Source organism: Moschus berezovskii, chromosome 23 (genome assembly GCF_049115385.1).
Source record: "Moschus berezovskii isolate FMDL1 chromosome 23, NW_MosBer_1.0, whole genome shotgun sequence".
NCBI lineage: Eukaryota > Metazoa > Chordata > Mammalia > Artiodactyla > Moschidae > Moschus > Moschus berezovskii.
The window spans coordinates 59,730,565-59,745,863 of record NC_142482.1 but is presented as its reverse complement, the minus strand read 5'-3'; the positions used below and the strand labels follow the sequence as shown (position 1 = coordinate 59,745,863).

The following is a 15,299-nucleotide window of genomic DNA, read 5'->3' as shown; positions in this document are numbered from 1 at the left end:
GTATTTACTGACATGTGTGGAGTGATCCTTTTGTTATAAATGTGTTCAGTTCAGTTCAGTCGCTTAGTCGTGTCCGACTCTTTGTGACCCCATGAATCGCAGCATACCAGGCCTCCTTGTCTATCACCAACTCCCGGAGTTCACTCAAACTCATGTCCACCGAGTCGGTGATGCCATCCAGCCATCTCATTCTCTGTCGTCCCCTTCTCCTCCTGCCCCCAACCCCTCCTAGCATCAGACTCTTTGCCAGTGATTCAACTCGTCGCATGAGGTGGCCAAAGTATTGGAGTTTCAGCGTTAGCATAAGTCCTTCCAATGAACACCCAGGATTGATCTCCTTTAGAATAGACTGGTTGGATTTCCCTGCAGTCCAAGGGACTCTCAAGAGTCTTCTTCAGCACCACAGTTCAAAAGCATCAATTCTTCGGCGATCAGCTTTCTTCACAGTCCAACTCTCATATCCATACATGACCATGGGAAAAACCATAGCCTTGACTAGACGGACCTTGGTTGGCAAAGTAACGTCTCTGCTTTTTAATATGCTATCTAGGCTGGTCATAACTTTCCTTCCAAGGAGTAAGCGTCTTTTCATTTCATGGCTGCAATCAGCATCCGCAGTGATTTTGGAGCCCCCAAAAATAAAGTCTGACACTGTTTCCACTGTTTCCCCATCTATTTCCCATGAAATGATGGGACCAGATGCCATGATCTTTGTTTTCTGAATGTTGAGCTTCAAGCCAACCTTTTCACTCTCCTCTTTCACTTTCATCAAGAGGCCTTTGAGTTCCTCTTCACTTTCTGCCATAAGGGTGATGTCATCTACATATCTGAGGTTATTGATATTTCTCCCAGCAATCTTGATTCCAGCTTGTGCTTCTTCCAGCCCAGCGTTCCTCATGATGTACTCTGCATATAAGTTCAATAAGCAGGGTGACAATATACAACCTTGACGTACTCCTGTTTCTATTTGGAACCAGTCTGTTGTTCCATGTCCAGTTCTAACTGTTGCTTCCTGACCTGCATACAGGTTTCCCAACAGGTAGGTCAGGTGGTCTGGTATTCCCATCTCTTTCAGAATTTTCCACAGTTTATTGTGATCCACACAGTCAAAGGCTTTGTCAAGGACATTTTAATCATGTCTAGTCCACACAAGCATGCACAGTTCAGTTCAATTCAGCCGCTCAGTCGTGTCTGACTCTTTGCGACCCCATGAATCGCAGCACACCAGGCCTCCCTGTCCATCACCAACTCCCGGAGTTCACTCAAACTCATGTGCATCGAGGTGGTGATGCCCTCCAGCCAAGCACACACACATACACACAAAAGGAAAGTGAATGGACTTAGGGAAAGAAACAAAAGTAAATTCTCTTGGGGTTTCACAATATTGTTTAAAAATTAGCTGTGGATTCTTCTCTCACCTGAAGTACCCGTTATTAACAAATATTAACAATAAGAGTCTACTCCCTAAATGTAATTAAACTGTGTTATTTCACTTTGCCCAACATACCGGAGCAGTTAATTTAGTTTTCCCTTTTCTCATTGCACAATTGGGATAACAAACAATTCTGTGTCGAACTCAATCGCTGCACTGCTATTTTTAATTCTGACTCAGGGATCTCTTTTCTCCTCTCCCCTTTCTCCTCTCTCTTCAAACAATTTCCCCACATTTATGTGCGAGTTCACGTTGGAAGCTCAAGGAAGCACAAACCATATTGCTCAAGTGATCAGCAGTCTTAGATTTTTTCCCCTAGGGAAGTATGCATTTTTAGTTGTGATTTTAATACTTGTCATTATATTTATTCCTACAGATGAGTGATTTTACATCGATGACTCCATATAGCTATATTGTGCTCACCTTTTCCCGCCTCCTTTTCCTACTTGGTTCCCTTTCCTTTTGCTTCTCTCGCTTCATTTTGGCCTTATTTCCACCGTGGATCCCACATCAACACCATTTTTTTCTGAGCTCACAATCCTTTACTGATCCGTGCACATGCACGTTTCCACACACACAGACTCTGTACACACTCTTCAGTTGTTTGTTTTCTCACCACCTCTCGTGAAGTCATCTGGTTTAGGTCGAATTCACAGCCCATTATGTGACTGTGTCACAGTATTCTCAACCTTCCACTGCTCAAAGTTTACTCTTAGGATCTTTTTGTCACCATAGATAATGCTGCAGTAAATAATGCCCACTTTTCAAAAGTGGATTTTAAGATTTTAAATATCACTGGTATAGATTTCTAAGGGTGAAATTGCAGGGTCAAAGGACATATGTCTTTTTAATATGAACAGATAAGACAAATTGCTTTCCAGGTTATTAAATTGCATATATATCAGCAATGTATGCTTTTCTCTACATACAGTAACATTTTATGCCAACTGGGCTCGCTTTTATGATACCAGATCTTTGTCTGAATAGGCACATGATTTATTGATATTTGGCATTGTTTCAGACCACCTTAGAGTGTAGAGTGGAACAGGGCCTGTACACGATTAATCCCAGTGCCAGCCAACTGTTAAAGGGCAATTCCAGGAGATACACCCATACCATTTTGCAATTATGAGCCATGGAGTCATGACTGTCATGCACAGAGCTTGCACGCGGCACTCACCAATGACGTACTCCACCCTGAAGAGATCCCTCCTGGGGTCGTAGGGACGGCTGAAGTCGATCTGAATGAAGAAAGACTGGCCTCTGCGCACGATCAGCTTGTTGCTGCTGTACCTGTCGGTGTGATGGTCCACCTTGTTGCTGTCCCACCTCTCCTTGAACAGGTGCACAGCTGTGACGTTCAGGTAGTCTACACGCAGAGGAAACAATCAGGGAAAACACTGAGCAATTTCGGTTTAAACACACACTCAGGAGAACAAGGTTATGTTTCCCCGAGACGCGAGGTAATAGGTTTATCAGATAAAACTCTGTACGGGGGGCTGGTAGATTTCAGAACCGGTCTCTTGTGACATCCTTGCATTCAAAGAAGAGTTTTAAAAAGCCTTTTCCCCTTCTGACCCCGCTTCAGGTCCCACTTCGGGGGTAAGAGGGCAGTGATGATGATCCCTAGCGCACAGGTCTAGATACAGAGAAACCAGGACTCGAGTCACAGCTTCACGTCCGAGTCTCACACTGGCGTTCATCCAGTCAGCTGCTTGCCGCAATGACTACAGCATCTCTATGGTGGAAAAAGCAGGGAATAACAGGTTTCTATTTTTTATCTTTAAAAGGGAAGGGATCAAATCTGACAAAGCTTCCAAGGGATGTTGTAGGGGCAAAGTAGACCATTAATCCAAAATTCTCCTCTTATTCAGGAAGGGTAAACCTATCTTTCCATAACTCTAAAAGGAGAGCTTGTCCTTCAAAAGCAGGAAACAGAGGGAGCAAGTATGGGGGAAGCATATCAGTGTTTCTATGAGGTAGGTAGGATTGTTTCCACATTGAACAGGCAGAAACAAGCTTCGCTTTTGCCTCGCTACTAACCAGCCAATCTGGAAGCAAAGCCTGGTGTGATGCCAAAATCTTCAGGTTTTTCCTCTGATGTGTGGAATCCGGAATGTAAATGTCAGTTATCTATTTATCTGAGACATGCTAACACGGATGAAAGTTAGCTCTCCTTTAGCTTTTCCCCCATTTTGTCTGCAACGATTACTGATGTGACAGTAACTCTAGTCACCCATCTACAGTGCACTTTAGAAGATCTAGTCTAAAGATGGGCTTCCCTTGTGGCTCAGTGGTAAAGAATCTGCCTGCAAAGCAGAAGACCTTGGTCCAGGCCCTGGGTTGGGAAGATCCCCCTGGAGAAGGGAATGGATACCCACTCCGTATTCTTGTCTGGTGAATTCCATGGACAGAGGAGCCTGGCAGGCTATAGCCCATGGGATCTAAAAACAGAGTTCTGTGTATTCATTTGGGGTTCTAAAGGGCCACGGGGGAGAGAGAAAACTGGGCGAGGGGTGGGGGAGGCAGTCCTGCCATCTTGACTCCCTCTCTTTTCCTGACCGTGCCAGCCGCATGGTTTGTGCTCACTCAGGGTAGACAGAGTACTGGGGCTTCACCCTGTAAGACTCAGTGACTTCCTTTGCTTGTACACAGGAGTCTTGAGGAGGATGCCTGGTCCCCTCTGAGCTCATTTTGTCTCATAGGCAAAACAGAGAAATTGGGTTCATTAAAATACTCTCTAGTTCTGAAGTCTAGGAGTCCCTGAAACACCTGGGATTAATTCAAAGTCCAGGTAATCCTGAGTTTGATCTCAGCTCTCATCATTACTTAGGTCAGGGAGGTTGCCTCTCAGAAGCCGAGTCTTCTTACCTTTAAAACGAAGACACTAATTTCTTGAGAATGTCTACAAAGATTGAACGTCCTCATAGGAGATTGGATCTGACATTACACCTGGACCAGAGGCTTCCTTGTGGCTCGCTGACTACGAACTGTGATGAAGTTATTTTGTATTTCACATGGTGTGGTCCTCAACGAGCTATTCTGACTGTGACACCAAAGCACTCGGAAAGCCCAAGGTGCAGTTTTGAGTTTGCGACATCTCAGAACCCTGCTGTAGTACATGGTCCCCGGAAGTGCAGTTTCGTTTCGTTAGGAGGCTGTGGGCTGAAGATGTTTATTTCTATACCTCTCTCTTCCAAGCTGCCTTCGCCCTAAGTTCTCTGGTCTTATTAAGGTCACAATCCCCAGTGTAAAACTAGCTTCAGAAAGAGCTGAAGAATCATGAATGTCCCACTTGAGAAGGACCTCAGGAATCAATTCACTTGTCCCTCTTTCTTAGCATCTTGACTTTTAATAATGTTTTATTTTTTAAGTGTTTAAAAACCTAATTCCTCAAAGAAGAGTTTAACTGGCTCTCCATTCATCAGCACCAGTGGCAGGAATATATTGATATTACACCATCACAGAATCGCAGAGGGCAGAGGTATTGCTAGACCATCTGGTAGACCTGCTGTATGAAACATCTCCATGAAAATCCTAATACTTAGGCTTTTATTCTCCATCTGAACAGGGAACCCACTGTCATATATAGCAAACAGCTTATTTTTATATAATCCAATTATTTGAAAAATCCTTATAAGATGAACTGACATCTGCTTCCCTATAATTTTTCTAACCATAGATTGTGGTTTTAACTTCTGCATAAATATAGAATATGTTCTATTCATTTCATCTGGCACTCTTTTTGTATATAAAGACTACTGTGAGTGTTCCTCTGAGTAAAGCATTCTCTAAGCCTTCAGTGTTCTTTAAGAAATTATTTCTAGACATTTTACCTGCTCTGAAATATATATGCTCCATTTTATGAAATTCTCTCTTGTAGTGCTTTTCCTAGAATTAAATACATCTTTGGTTATGGCTTTTCCAGTGAAAACCAATGAGACCACTGCATCTTCCAAAACAAATTTCTGTGATTTCAGTCCAAAACACCATTAGTGTTTTGGATACTCTTATTGTTGATTTACATTAAGCATGTGGTGAAGCAAAACTTTTAAAAATACATTCTGATCTCACTTCTGTTAGTAGTGGATTTAAACTCAGTCAGATCCCTGTAAGCCACTTACTCGTGTTGTTATTTAACCATTTCTATCGATGCAATTTTTTTTTTCGTTTTAGCCTAATTTTAGGGCCTTACTTGTTTTACATTAAATTTTATCTTATTGTATTAGGTTAATTGCTACAAATTCTTAAGATAATTTTAGACCCTAACACCTCATGCAAAGAGTTGACTCACTGGAAAAGACTCTGATGAGGCGAGGGATTGGGGGCAGGAGGAGAAGCATCACCGACTCGATAGACATGAGTTTGAGTGAACTCCGGGAGTTGGTGATGGACAGGGAGGCCTGGCGTGCTGTGATTCATGGGGTCGCAAAGAGTCGGACACGACTGAGTGACTGAACTGAACTGAACTGAACTGAAGTGTATATTCAATTCTTTACCATCTTAGCCACCCAGAAGGCGGCCAATGAAGGAGACATAAGAGATGCAGGGTCTTCCCTGGGTTGGGAAGATCCCCTGGAGGAGGGGATACAACCCACTCCAGTACTGTTGCCTGGAGCATCCCATGGACAGAGCAGAGGAGCCTGGCTGGCTGCAGTCCGTGGGTAGCAAAGAGTCAGGCACAACTGAAGTGACTTAGCAAGCAGGCGTATATATTCAATACATTCAATGTCCCCCCTGACTTTCTGTCCTTCAGGAGTTTAGCAAGTATGCGATTTTATGCTGTCATTCAAGACGAGGATATAAATACATTAGGTCACTGCTAAATACAAACGCACAGTGGTAGATACGGAAAAGTGAACAGGTGATTATGATTTAGTGTCATGAAAAAGTAAAACACTCTGATAAATGAAATGAATGATGAGTGGGGGAGGGTTTCTGGCCAGGAGCCCCTAACCCAGACTAGCGGGACTCAGGAAGCTTTCTGGAGGAACTGAGGTTTAAGTAGGGGTCAGAAAGTCAAACGAGTTTTCCAGGTAGAAAGAGAGGTGGGAGAGAAAGGAGTGTGAGCGGAGACTGAGGGGAGAGAGTGCATGGTTTACTTTGAAAGTGGAAAGGTGAAGATGTCCCAGATGGTCCAGCGGCTAAGACTCCATGCTCCCAATGCAGGGCGCCAGGTGAAATCCCTGGTCCAGGGAACTAGATCCCAAATGCGGCAACAGAGATCTTTCACGGTCAAAATCAATCAATGTTTTTTTGAAATAAAGCTGAAAAGTGGTTGGTTGATTGGAGGGTTGCAGTGCGACCACCGTGGATGAGAAGGCATTAAGCCTTGAAGTCCCTGTTAAGGAGTTTGGACTCTTCACTGCACTGGGAATCCAGTGAAGAATCTGAGCTAGCAAATGAATATGGTTAGATGGATGCAGAGACAAACTGAAACTGCCTCTGCTGGTGACAGAGAGGAAAACAGATTGGAGAGCGGTGGTGCTGGAGGCAGAAAGGTCAGGGCAGGCTGTCGGGGCGGCCTTCCAGTGGAGGTGGGGAGAGTCCAGTCTGCCTGCAGAGTGATACCTGACCCCAGAGCACCACCAGGATCTGCCTCAGCTCTTTCCACTCTTCCCTGCATGATGACCTGCTCCTAAAAGTGAGCGGTTTGCCAAGCAGCTCTGCCTGTGTGGAAAAACAAAGCCGGAGAGAGAGATGCAAATCCTTCTTTGCTATCAGGCTCTCGGAGGCTCTCGTTCTCATTGCAAATGAAACCCCTGGCTTTCCAGTTCCATACCCCAGTCTGGAGAACCTGGTTAGCATCTAGTGAGTCTGACCGAAGTCAGTTCATCCTTACGTAGCATCATGAAGCTCTAGTTCCATGGGATGTACATGGGGTATTGAAGGAATAGCCAGCGTTAAATCTGTTTGGGAAGTGCTGGTTTAACCAGAGTTAACCAGGATTCCTGAGTTTCCCTGGGGCTCAGTGGTAAACAATTTGCCTACAATGCAGGAGACATGTGTTCAATCCTTAGGTTGGGAAGATCCCCTGGAGGAGAACATGGCAACCCACTCCAGTATTCTTGCCTGGAGAATCCCAGGGACAGAGGAGCCTGCGGGCCACAGTCAGTAGGGTTGTAAAGAGTCAGACACGACTGAAATGACACACAGACACGACTTAGCACGCACGCACACAATCAGGGTTCTTGCTAAATTTATGGGGGACTGTCATAGGCTGCTGTGCACTGCACATCTCCTACAGGTAGACTGCTTTCCAAAGTTGAATGGCCATGGGAAGTATTTTTGTGTGTGTGGAGGATTTTTCAGAATATGTTCTGGGAGATACATCACTAATTGTGCAACTCTGAGAAGTTATTTAATCTGAGTCCAGTTTTCTTATTCTTAGAAAGGCAATGAAATACCTCATAGGGTTGGTATAAGTGTTAAATGAAAAAGAAAAAGTGTATATAAAATGCTTTGGCACAGTATCTGGCACATAGTAAAATCTCAAGATTATTACTATATTGTTATTAGTATACTAGGAGAAGTAGAATAGCACAATGGATAAGATTATGGATTCTGGAGCCAGACTGCCTGGACCCAGATCTCAGTTCTGACGCTGACTATCTGTGGTTTTGGACATGTTACATAAACTTGTGCCTCAGTTTTCTCATCTGCAGAAGGACGGCAGTGTGCAGATTCAATAAGACCATGCTTCTCAGCAGACAGGCCTGCCTTTCTTTTCTTGAATTTCTACAGGTGGGAGTCATTTTCCCTTCTAGATTTTCAGAATATGTTTTTCTTTTTAAAAATGTCTATTATCATCAGGCACTTCAGTTCAGTTCAGTTCAGTCGCTCAGTCGTGTCCGACTCTTTGCGACCCCATAAATCAAAGCACGCCAGGCCTCCCTGTCCATCACCAACTCCCGGAGTTCACTCAAACTCATGTCCATCAAGTCGGTGATGCCATCCAGCCATCTCATCCTCTGTCGTCCCCTTCTCCTCCTGCCCCCAATCCCTCCCAGCATCAGAGTCTTTTCCAGTGAGTCAACTCGTCGCATGAGGTGGCCAAAATATTGGAGTTTCAGCTTTAGTATCAGTCCTTCCAATGAACACCCAGGATTGATCTCCTTTAGAATGGACTGGTTGGATCTCCTTGCAGTCTAAGGGACTCTCAAGAGTCTTCTGCCACTTAGTATCATCATAATATAGGTGATTTTATCTAGGGGTCTGTAAGCCCCTTAAGGACCGGACTGCATCTTAATCATCTTGTTACTGAGCCTGAAGACCCGAAGCCACTCAGTCATGTCCGACTCTTTGCGACCCCGTGGACTGTACAGTCCATGGAATTCCCCAGGCCAGAATACTGGGGTGGGTAGCTGTTCCCTTCTCTAGGGGATCTTCCCAACCCAAGGATCGAACCCACGTCTCCCGCATTGCAGGCAGATTCTTTACCAGCTGAGCCACCAGGAAAGCCCTACTGAATCTGGGGTAATATTTTAAAATTTCATAGCAAATATTCCACTTTTCACTTTAAACCAATGTAATCATATCTGAAAATCTGAAACCAGGAGCTGGCTACTCATTTTAAAATAGATTATTCCATTTATCATAGTATTAACCATACGAGTGTTTTAAATGTCATGCTGGGAAAGGTTGGGGGCGGTAGGAGAAGGGGACGACAGAGAATGAGATGGCTGGATGGCATCACCAACTCTGTGGACATGAGTTTGAGTGAACTCCGGGAGTTGGTGATGGACAGGGAGGCCTGGCGTGCTGTGGTTCATGGGGTCGCGAAGAGTCGGACACGACTGAGCGACTGAACTGAACTGAACTGATCAGACAATTTCATTCTCACAATATTCAGGATAGTATATCAATACTGCTGGAGATAATGCAGGGGTTTTAAAGCAGGAAGCCTCCAGACCAGCAGTTTGGTTTCAGATTGAAATAAACATGCCGTGTCTTCACAGCTCACTTTGACTGCTCATCACAAAGAATAAACAGAGCTAACGAACTCCTCTGCATATACAAAACGCCAGCTCCATCCCCACCAACCATAGTTTTATACCTTTTTCACAGGGAAAACAAGTATATATACTAAATATAAGCTAAGGTATTCATGAAGAGTTTGTTTTAAAATAATGTGGACTACATTGCTGTGTATTTGACAATGTTTAATGCCAAACATGTCATTTTTTAAAAATATTGTCTTTTCTAAATGATCTTTATCTTTTCTATTGCAATATCACTCTAAGTCAATGCCTTCAGAAAGAAAGAAAAAAAATTAAATGGAATCACAGTGGTACCCTAAGTGGGAAAAAATTAACTCAATGGTAAGTAAAATATTCCTATACAATTGCTTAAAAGTTCATGCTAAAACCATTGAAACTAAGAGAAACCTTCCATTTAAAAAATAAAATGACTAAGCTATGGAAGATTAAGTGCTCCGCTGAAAAGTTGAGCATTTAAAGAAATAGTTTTCTAGCCTGTAGTTAGATGTGTATGACCCAGAGAAGGGCGATGAGCAGGAGAGTTTTGTTTAGAAGGAGAGGGAAGTGTTACTCATGTTGCTCTCTCGCCAATGTACTCTCCTAATCGGTGGCAGATTTTAGTATTTGGGCTCAAAAATCACCATGGATGGTGAAATTAAAAGCTGCTTGCTTCTTGAAAGAAAAGCTGCGACCAACCTAGACAGCATATTAAAAGACAGAGATATCACTTTGCCAACAAAGGTCCATACAGTCAAAGCTATGGTTTATCCAGTAGTCATGTATGGATGTGAGAGCTGGACCATAAAGAAGGCTGAGCACCAAATAATTGATGCTTTTGAACTGTGGTGCTGGAGAAGACTCTTGAGAGTCCCTTTGACTGCAAGGAGATCCAACCAGTCCATCCTAAAGGAGATCAGTCCTGGGTGTTCACTGGAAGGACTGATGCTGAAGCTGAAACTCCAATACTTTGGCCACCTCATGCGAAGAGCCGACTCATTGGAAAAGACTCTGATGCTGGGAAAGACTGAAGGCAGGAGGAGAAGGGGACGACAGAGGATGAGATGGCTGGATGGCATCACCGACTCAAAGGACATGAGTTTGAACAAATTCCAGGAGACGGACAGGGAGGCCTGGCGTGCTGCTGTCCATGGGTTGCAAAGAGTTGGACACGACTTAGTGACCGAACAACATCAACAACAACCCACAGATTTCCTGAGGGCTACCCCACGTCCTGGGGAAGGGGACGAGCTCCCAGCACCGCTGAATGAACTGCCTCTCTGCTACTGCTCACAGCTGGTCACCCACAGGTCAGTCAAGTATTTGTTTCTTTTAATACCTCATAATTGCAAGGGCTCTGCAGATGGTTGTCTGCGGATATGAGCACGGTTGTCATAAGGTATCGAGAAAGTGATATATTTTTCTTGAACCTTTTGCTTGGTATTGCTCCTTCGCACGTAGTGCAGAGCCTCCGTAAACACTTATTAAGCTGGTATATTGATTCTTGCTTTGTTTACTGGCTTAACAAGACACAGTTTAGATTGAAGGAAACTTCTCATCACTTAGGCTCCATTCGACACAAACAGGAGATGAATTTGCTTCTCCCTGGCCAAGTCCACTTACTGGCAGAATGGAACAATTCATTGCTAAGCCATGTGTTTTTTTTTTTTTTGTCTTTTAGAGAGATATTGTAGCGGAAAACTTGGCAGCTTTCTCTTTCAAAGTGACAGCTTTCAAAAAGTCTACCTAACACAATTCAGCCTAATTCCAAAACATCAGAAAATGGACTGCTAAAAAAAAAAAATCTCTCCTCATGAGCCAGCTGCCTCCCTGTCGTCCTACCCTTCTCCTAATAGGAAAAAATTGGATTAAAAGTAGATTATTTTCTCCTTGGTTTGTAAAAATATTCTTCAGAGAATGATTATACCTGTCACAGACGGAACCCTTAAATAAGTTAAGTGTTTAGGTTCATATTCTAGGAATTCCCTAGTGAACTGAGTTCTCCATGCAATCTCTGATAATGTTATTACCAAATGATAGGTATAAATACTGTCTATGAGAAGGTAGGTCTCTTTAATGTGAAAACAACAGGATAAAGTTTCCTTTCTCATACTCCTTTTGGATACCCAGAATTTTAAACCGTCATTCATTAGAATCATTAAAAACATTTTCTTAAACAGCTTATTGTTTTTTAACTGTGGCTATTAATATTAAAATGTCCTGTACTCTGAGGGACTTCCCCAGTGGTTAAGACTGCATGCTTCCAATGGAGGGGACATGGGTTCAATCCCTGATTGGGGAACTAAGATCTCACATGCTGTGTGGCATGGGCAAAAAAAATAGAAAAAAAAAAAAAAGATGCCCTGTATGCTGAATGTGTAAGAAATGCTCAGCAGAAGCTAGAATGAGAAAACTGAGTCTGACGGTCTCTCCAGGGACTAAAACCCCTCTGGTCTGTTTCTCCTCTGGCTTGAAGCCCCCAAATGTGCCTCCTTCTACCCATTTTCTCAACATTAGCATTTTTTTTTTTTAATAAACACAATTCTGATTGTGTCACTTGCTAATTAGAATCCTTGGCAAGTGTCCTGTGTCTGGAGGAGGAAAGGCAAGGTCTTCAAAGCCTGTTACGATGCGATGCTGGCTCACCTTTCCCAGGCGCCTCTCCCCTCTCTTATCCTCACTCCTTAACACACACTGTTCCCTCTGCTGGAAATGCCCTTCCACGCACTCGTCTGCCTGGAACACCCTTACCCGCCTTCCAAGCCCTAACTCAGGTGTCCTTCCATCATGAAGTGCTCCTCAGCCTGTTCCCCAGTCCACTGGAGCCACTGGTCACTCCTCTCTCGTTTGTTTCAACTACTAGATGGACAGTTGCTTGAGACCAGGGGTTGACTTGCTCATTTTTGTGTCCCCACAGAGATCTTGGCATAGTTCCTGACACGATCATTAGACATTTTCCCACAAATCAAGAGGAGAAGTGTGAACTGGTTCTACACAGAGTTGTCTCCTAATCGGACACTGAAGGTCTTTTTTATTCTTTCAGTAACCTTGAACCCAGAGAGACTTCCTCTGAACAAGGGAGAGACAACCTACTAGTCAATTAGTTGATTCAGTTCTGATGTGGAGGGACGGGCAGGGAGCGGGGAGATGATCAGAAAGGCACAGACCCCGTTAGCCTGAAAATACTAGATCCTGCCTGCATTTGATTTTCTTTCTTTATAGATGGAGCTTGCTTTCCAGTTTGAATTCAAATTGCATTAGACCTGTCAAATGAGAATTATAATTACTGCTGCAAATGATCCCTATTGTTCCTAACAGAGAGTTGAACCAGAGCAAGAATACAAGCTTATCTTCCGGAACATTCCATCTCCTGCAGAAATAACCTTTGAGACCCGGAAGGCTGTGGAGAGATTTTCAAAAACAGCAAATGAGCACGCAGCACAGCCTATTAGAAATAGATGCAAATCCAAACAAGCTGAGGGGATTTTCAGATATTTCTCTCAGCTACAATTGAGTTCAAAGGGGAGCCATGAAGGATCCCTAAAAACACAGGAGGGCATCAAACACCACCACGGCCTGGGTTCCACTGTCAGCTCAAACGTCTCAATGTTTCATACAGTGCATGCTGCCACGTGGGAGGAACCTTATGTTTGTTTGTACATTTTGAAATACAGGCAAAAATCATTCTTAACCAAATATGCACTGAAGCCCTCCATTAAAAGCGTTGTTGTTGTTTAGTCGCTTGGTCGTGCCCGACTCTTTTTGTAGCCTCATGGACTGTAGCCCACCAGACTCCTCTTTTCAGGGGATTTCCCAGGCAAGAATACTGGAGTGGGTTGTCATTTCCTTCCCCAGGGGACCTTCCAGACCCAAAGTCTGAACGCATCCTCTGCATTGACAGGTGGCTTCTTTACTGCTGAACTACCTGGGAGCCCCTATCAAAGGTATTATGTACACTCAGTATATATTGTCTACCTCCGCTGCCACAAGACTGCAAAGGGATAAATCTGGCATTTCTCCTCTTTGCCTCCTCTTGGCTCTCTGCCCTTCTCAGTCCATCTCACAAGAGCAGCTTGCTAAAGGGAAACTTTAGAAAACTTCCATGAAGCCAGTGAAGAGAGTCTGACTTAGGACTTTGTTATCCTGGAAGCAGACCCTGATGCTGGGAAAGATTGAGGGCAGGAGGAGAAGGGGTCAGCAGAGGATGAAATGGTTGGCATTCAATGGATGTGAGTTTGAGCAAACTGAGGGAGACAGTGAAGGACAGGGAAGCCGGGCGTGCTGCAGTCCATGGGGTCACGAAGAGTCGGACAAGACTGAGCTCCTGAGCAACAGCCGTCCTGGAAGCAGTCATCCTCAGATGGGATTGAGAAGACACAAGTCCTCCACTGGTGGCCGAGAAACCTACAAGAAGCTGGCACCATGGCCAGGTCTTAGCAGGGACTTGGGGAGAAGTAGTCATAGTTAGTCCCGGAAAGCCCACTTTTAGTACAATTAAACAGACTTTTGAAATAGAAAGGATATTGGGAACTGGCCTTCCTTGATCAGACGATATGTTTCTTTTTTTCTGTTCTACTCATCTGGGACTTACTTCTATACCTCCTGGACTCACATGTCCTTTCTCAGTGCAATGCAGCACTTAGCTCAACTGTAGAAGAACTACTAAACGGACACATGTTTATGAAATCGGAGACCTGTTATTAATAATAAGGTTACAATGACTCTAGGACTGATGAGTCATTCAGTTCTCAAGGGACGGACTGTTCACTGGACACACCCCGCCATACCAGGGCCTGTCATAAGTATCCCAGAATGTCACTTGGGCTGTGGACACATCTGACTGCCAAGCAAATAATGACTGATCTTTCCAAATAAGACAGTTCAAAATAACTCCCCACCCCTGCCTCCAAAAATAAGCAACCAAAAAATTAATATTTTTAGATTAAAAAGAAATTGAACTACCTGCTCAAGTTCTCTGGCAGTTTTCTTATTGGCAACATTTCGTTGCATTTTAGATATCCGAGGGTTGCAGGCTGCACACATTACTCTTAGATCAAGGTTCCCACGTGTGGGTTCTAGACCTGCCGAGGTGTGATAATCTACATCTTCTGAGTCAGTGAGCACGTGTTAACCGAGACTGTCACGGCCACTGGTCATTGAGCCTCATGACGACTGCGAAGTAGGTGTTGCTGCCTTTTACTGATGGGAAAACCGAGACTCTGGGCATGTTCGGCACATGCCCCAAGGCCCGAAAGTGAGCAAGTGGCAGATGTGGACAGGACCCTGGGTCTTCCGAGTCCTGGGCCAGGGCACACTCTGTGGCACCTCACTGCCTCTGTGGTACCCCCCACTTCTGCACCCCTTCCACCGTCTGCTTCCCCAGCCCACTTCTGCCAGCACTTTGCCCCCTCTCCTGGGTCCAAGAGTCTTCTCTGAAGGAGGGGAATTTTGGTAGAAAACTGGATACGCCAAGAGAACGTGCTTTGTAATTTAACATCTGCACGCTCTCCAATTTTATCTGCCTTTAAAAAGAAGAAAGAAGGAAGGAAAGAGAGAGGGGACGCGGAAGCAAAGAAGGAAGGAAGGCTCCCAGACTGAGCAGTGAGGGTGTGAGCATCGAGTGCTTGCTCTGGTCTGAGTCTCCCAGCCTGTAACACGGCGGTTCAGATGAGCCGGTTAGCAAGTCCTTTTAAACTCAGTTCTGTGGCTCTAACGGTGGCGTTTTGGGGTGTGCAGCACCTGGAAGGGAGACAGTGCTCAGAACTCCAAGTTTACACCTTGTCTCGGCCCCTAGACTCAGCCGAAGATGCCCTTCAGTTCTGTGAGCCCAAGCTTCACAATTGGACATCACGTCATCTCAACATGATACTAACACGATCAAACCTGCCATC

The 15,299-nt window shown here is 44.4% G+C and overlaps 1 protein-coding gene and 1 long non-coding RNA gene across 4 annotated transcripts in view; one reads left to right on the top strand and one right to left on the bottom strand.

The window, feature by feature from the left end:
• Positions 1-15,299, bottom strand: part of F13A1 (coagulation factor XIII A chain) — a 154,757-nt gene that overhangs the window by 136,138 nt on the left and 3,320 nt on the right. Inside the window, exon 3 of the mRNA XM_055406757.2 lies at positions 2,613-2,801. Coding sequence (XP_055262732.2) covers positions 2,613-2,801 — 189 coding nt within the window. The remainder of the gene's footprint in view (positions 1-2,612; positions 2,802-15,299) is intronic.
• Positions 10,533-12,918, top strand: LOC148774227 (uncharacterized). 3 transcript variants are annotated; one of them, XR_016036002.1, is made up of 2 exons: positions 10,533-10,718; positions 12,727-12,918. It is a non-coding gene; the product is annotated as an uncharacterized LOC148774227 (long non-coding RNA). The 3 variants fall into 3 exon arrangements; XR_016036003.1 differs by lacking the exon at positions 10,533-10,718 and adding an exon at positions 11,889-12,432; XR_016036004.1 differs by lacking the exon at positions 10,533-10,718 and adding an exon at positions 11,889-12,432 and having other exon boundaries at positions 12,631-12,918.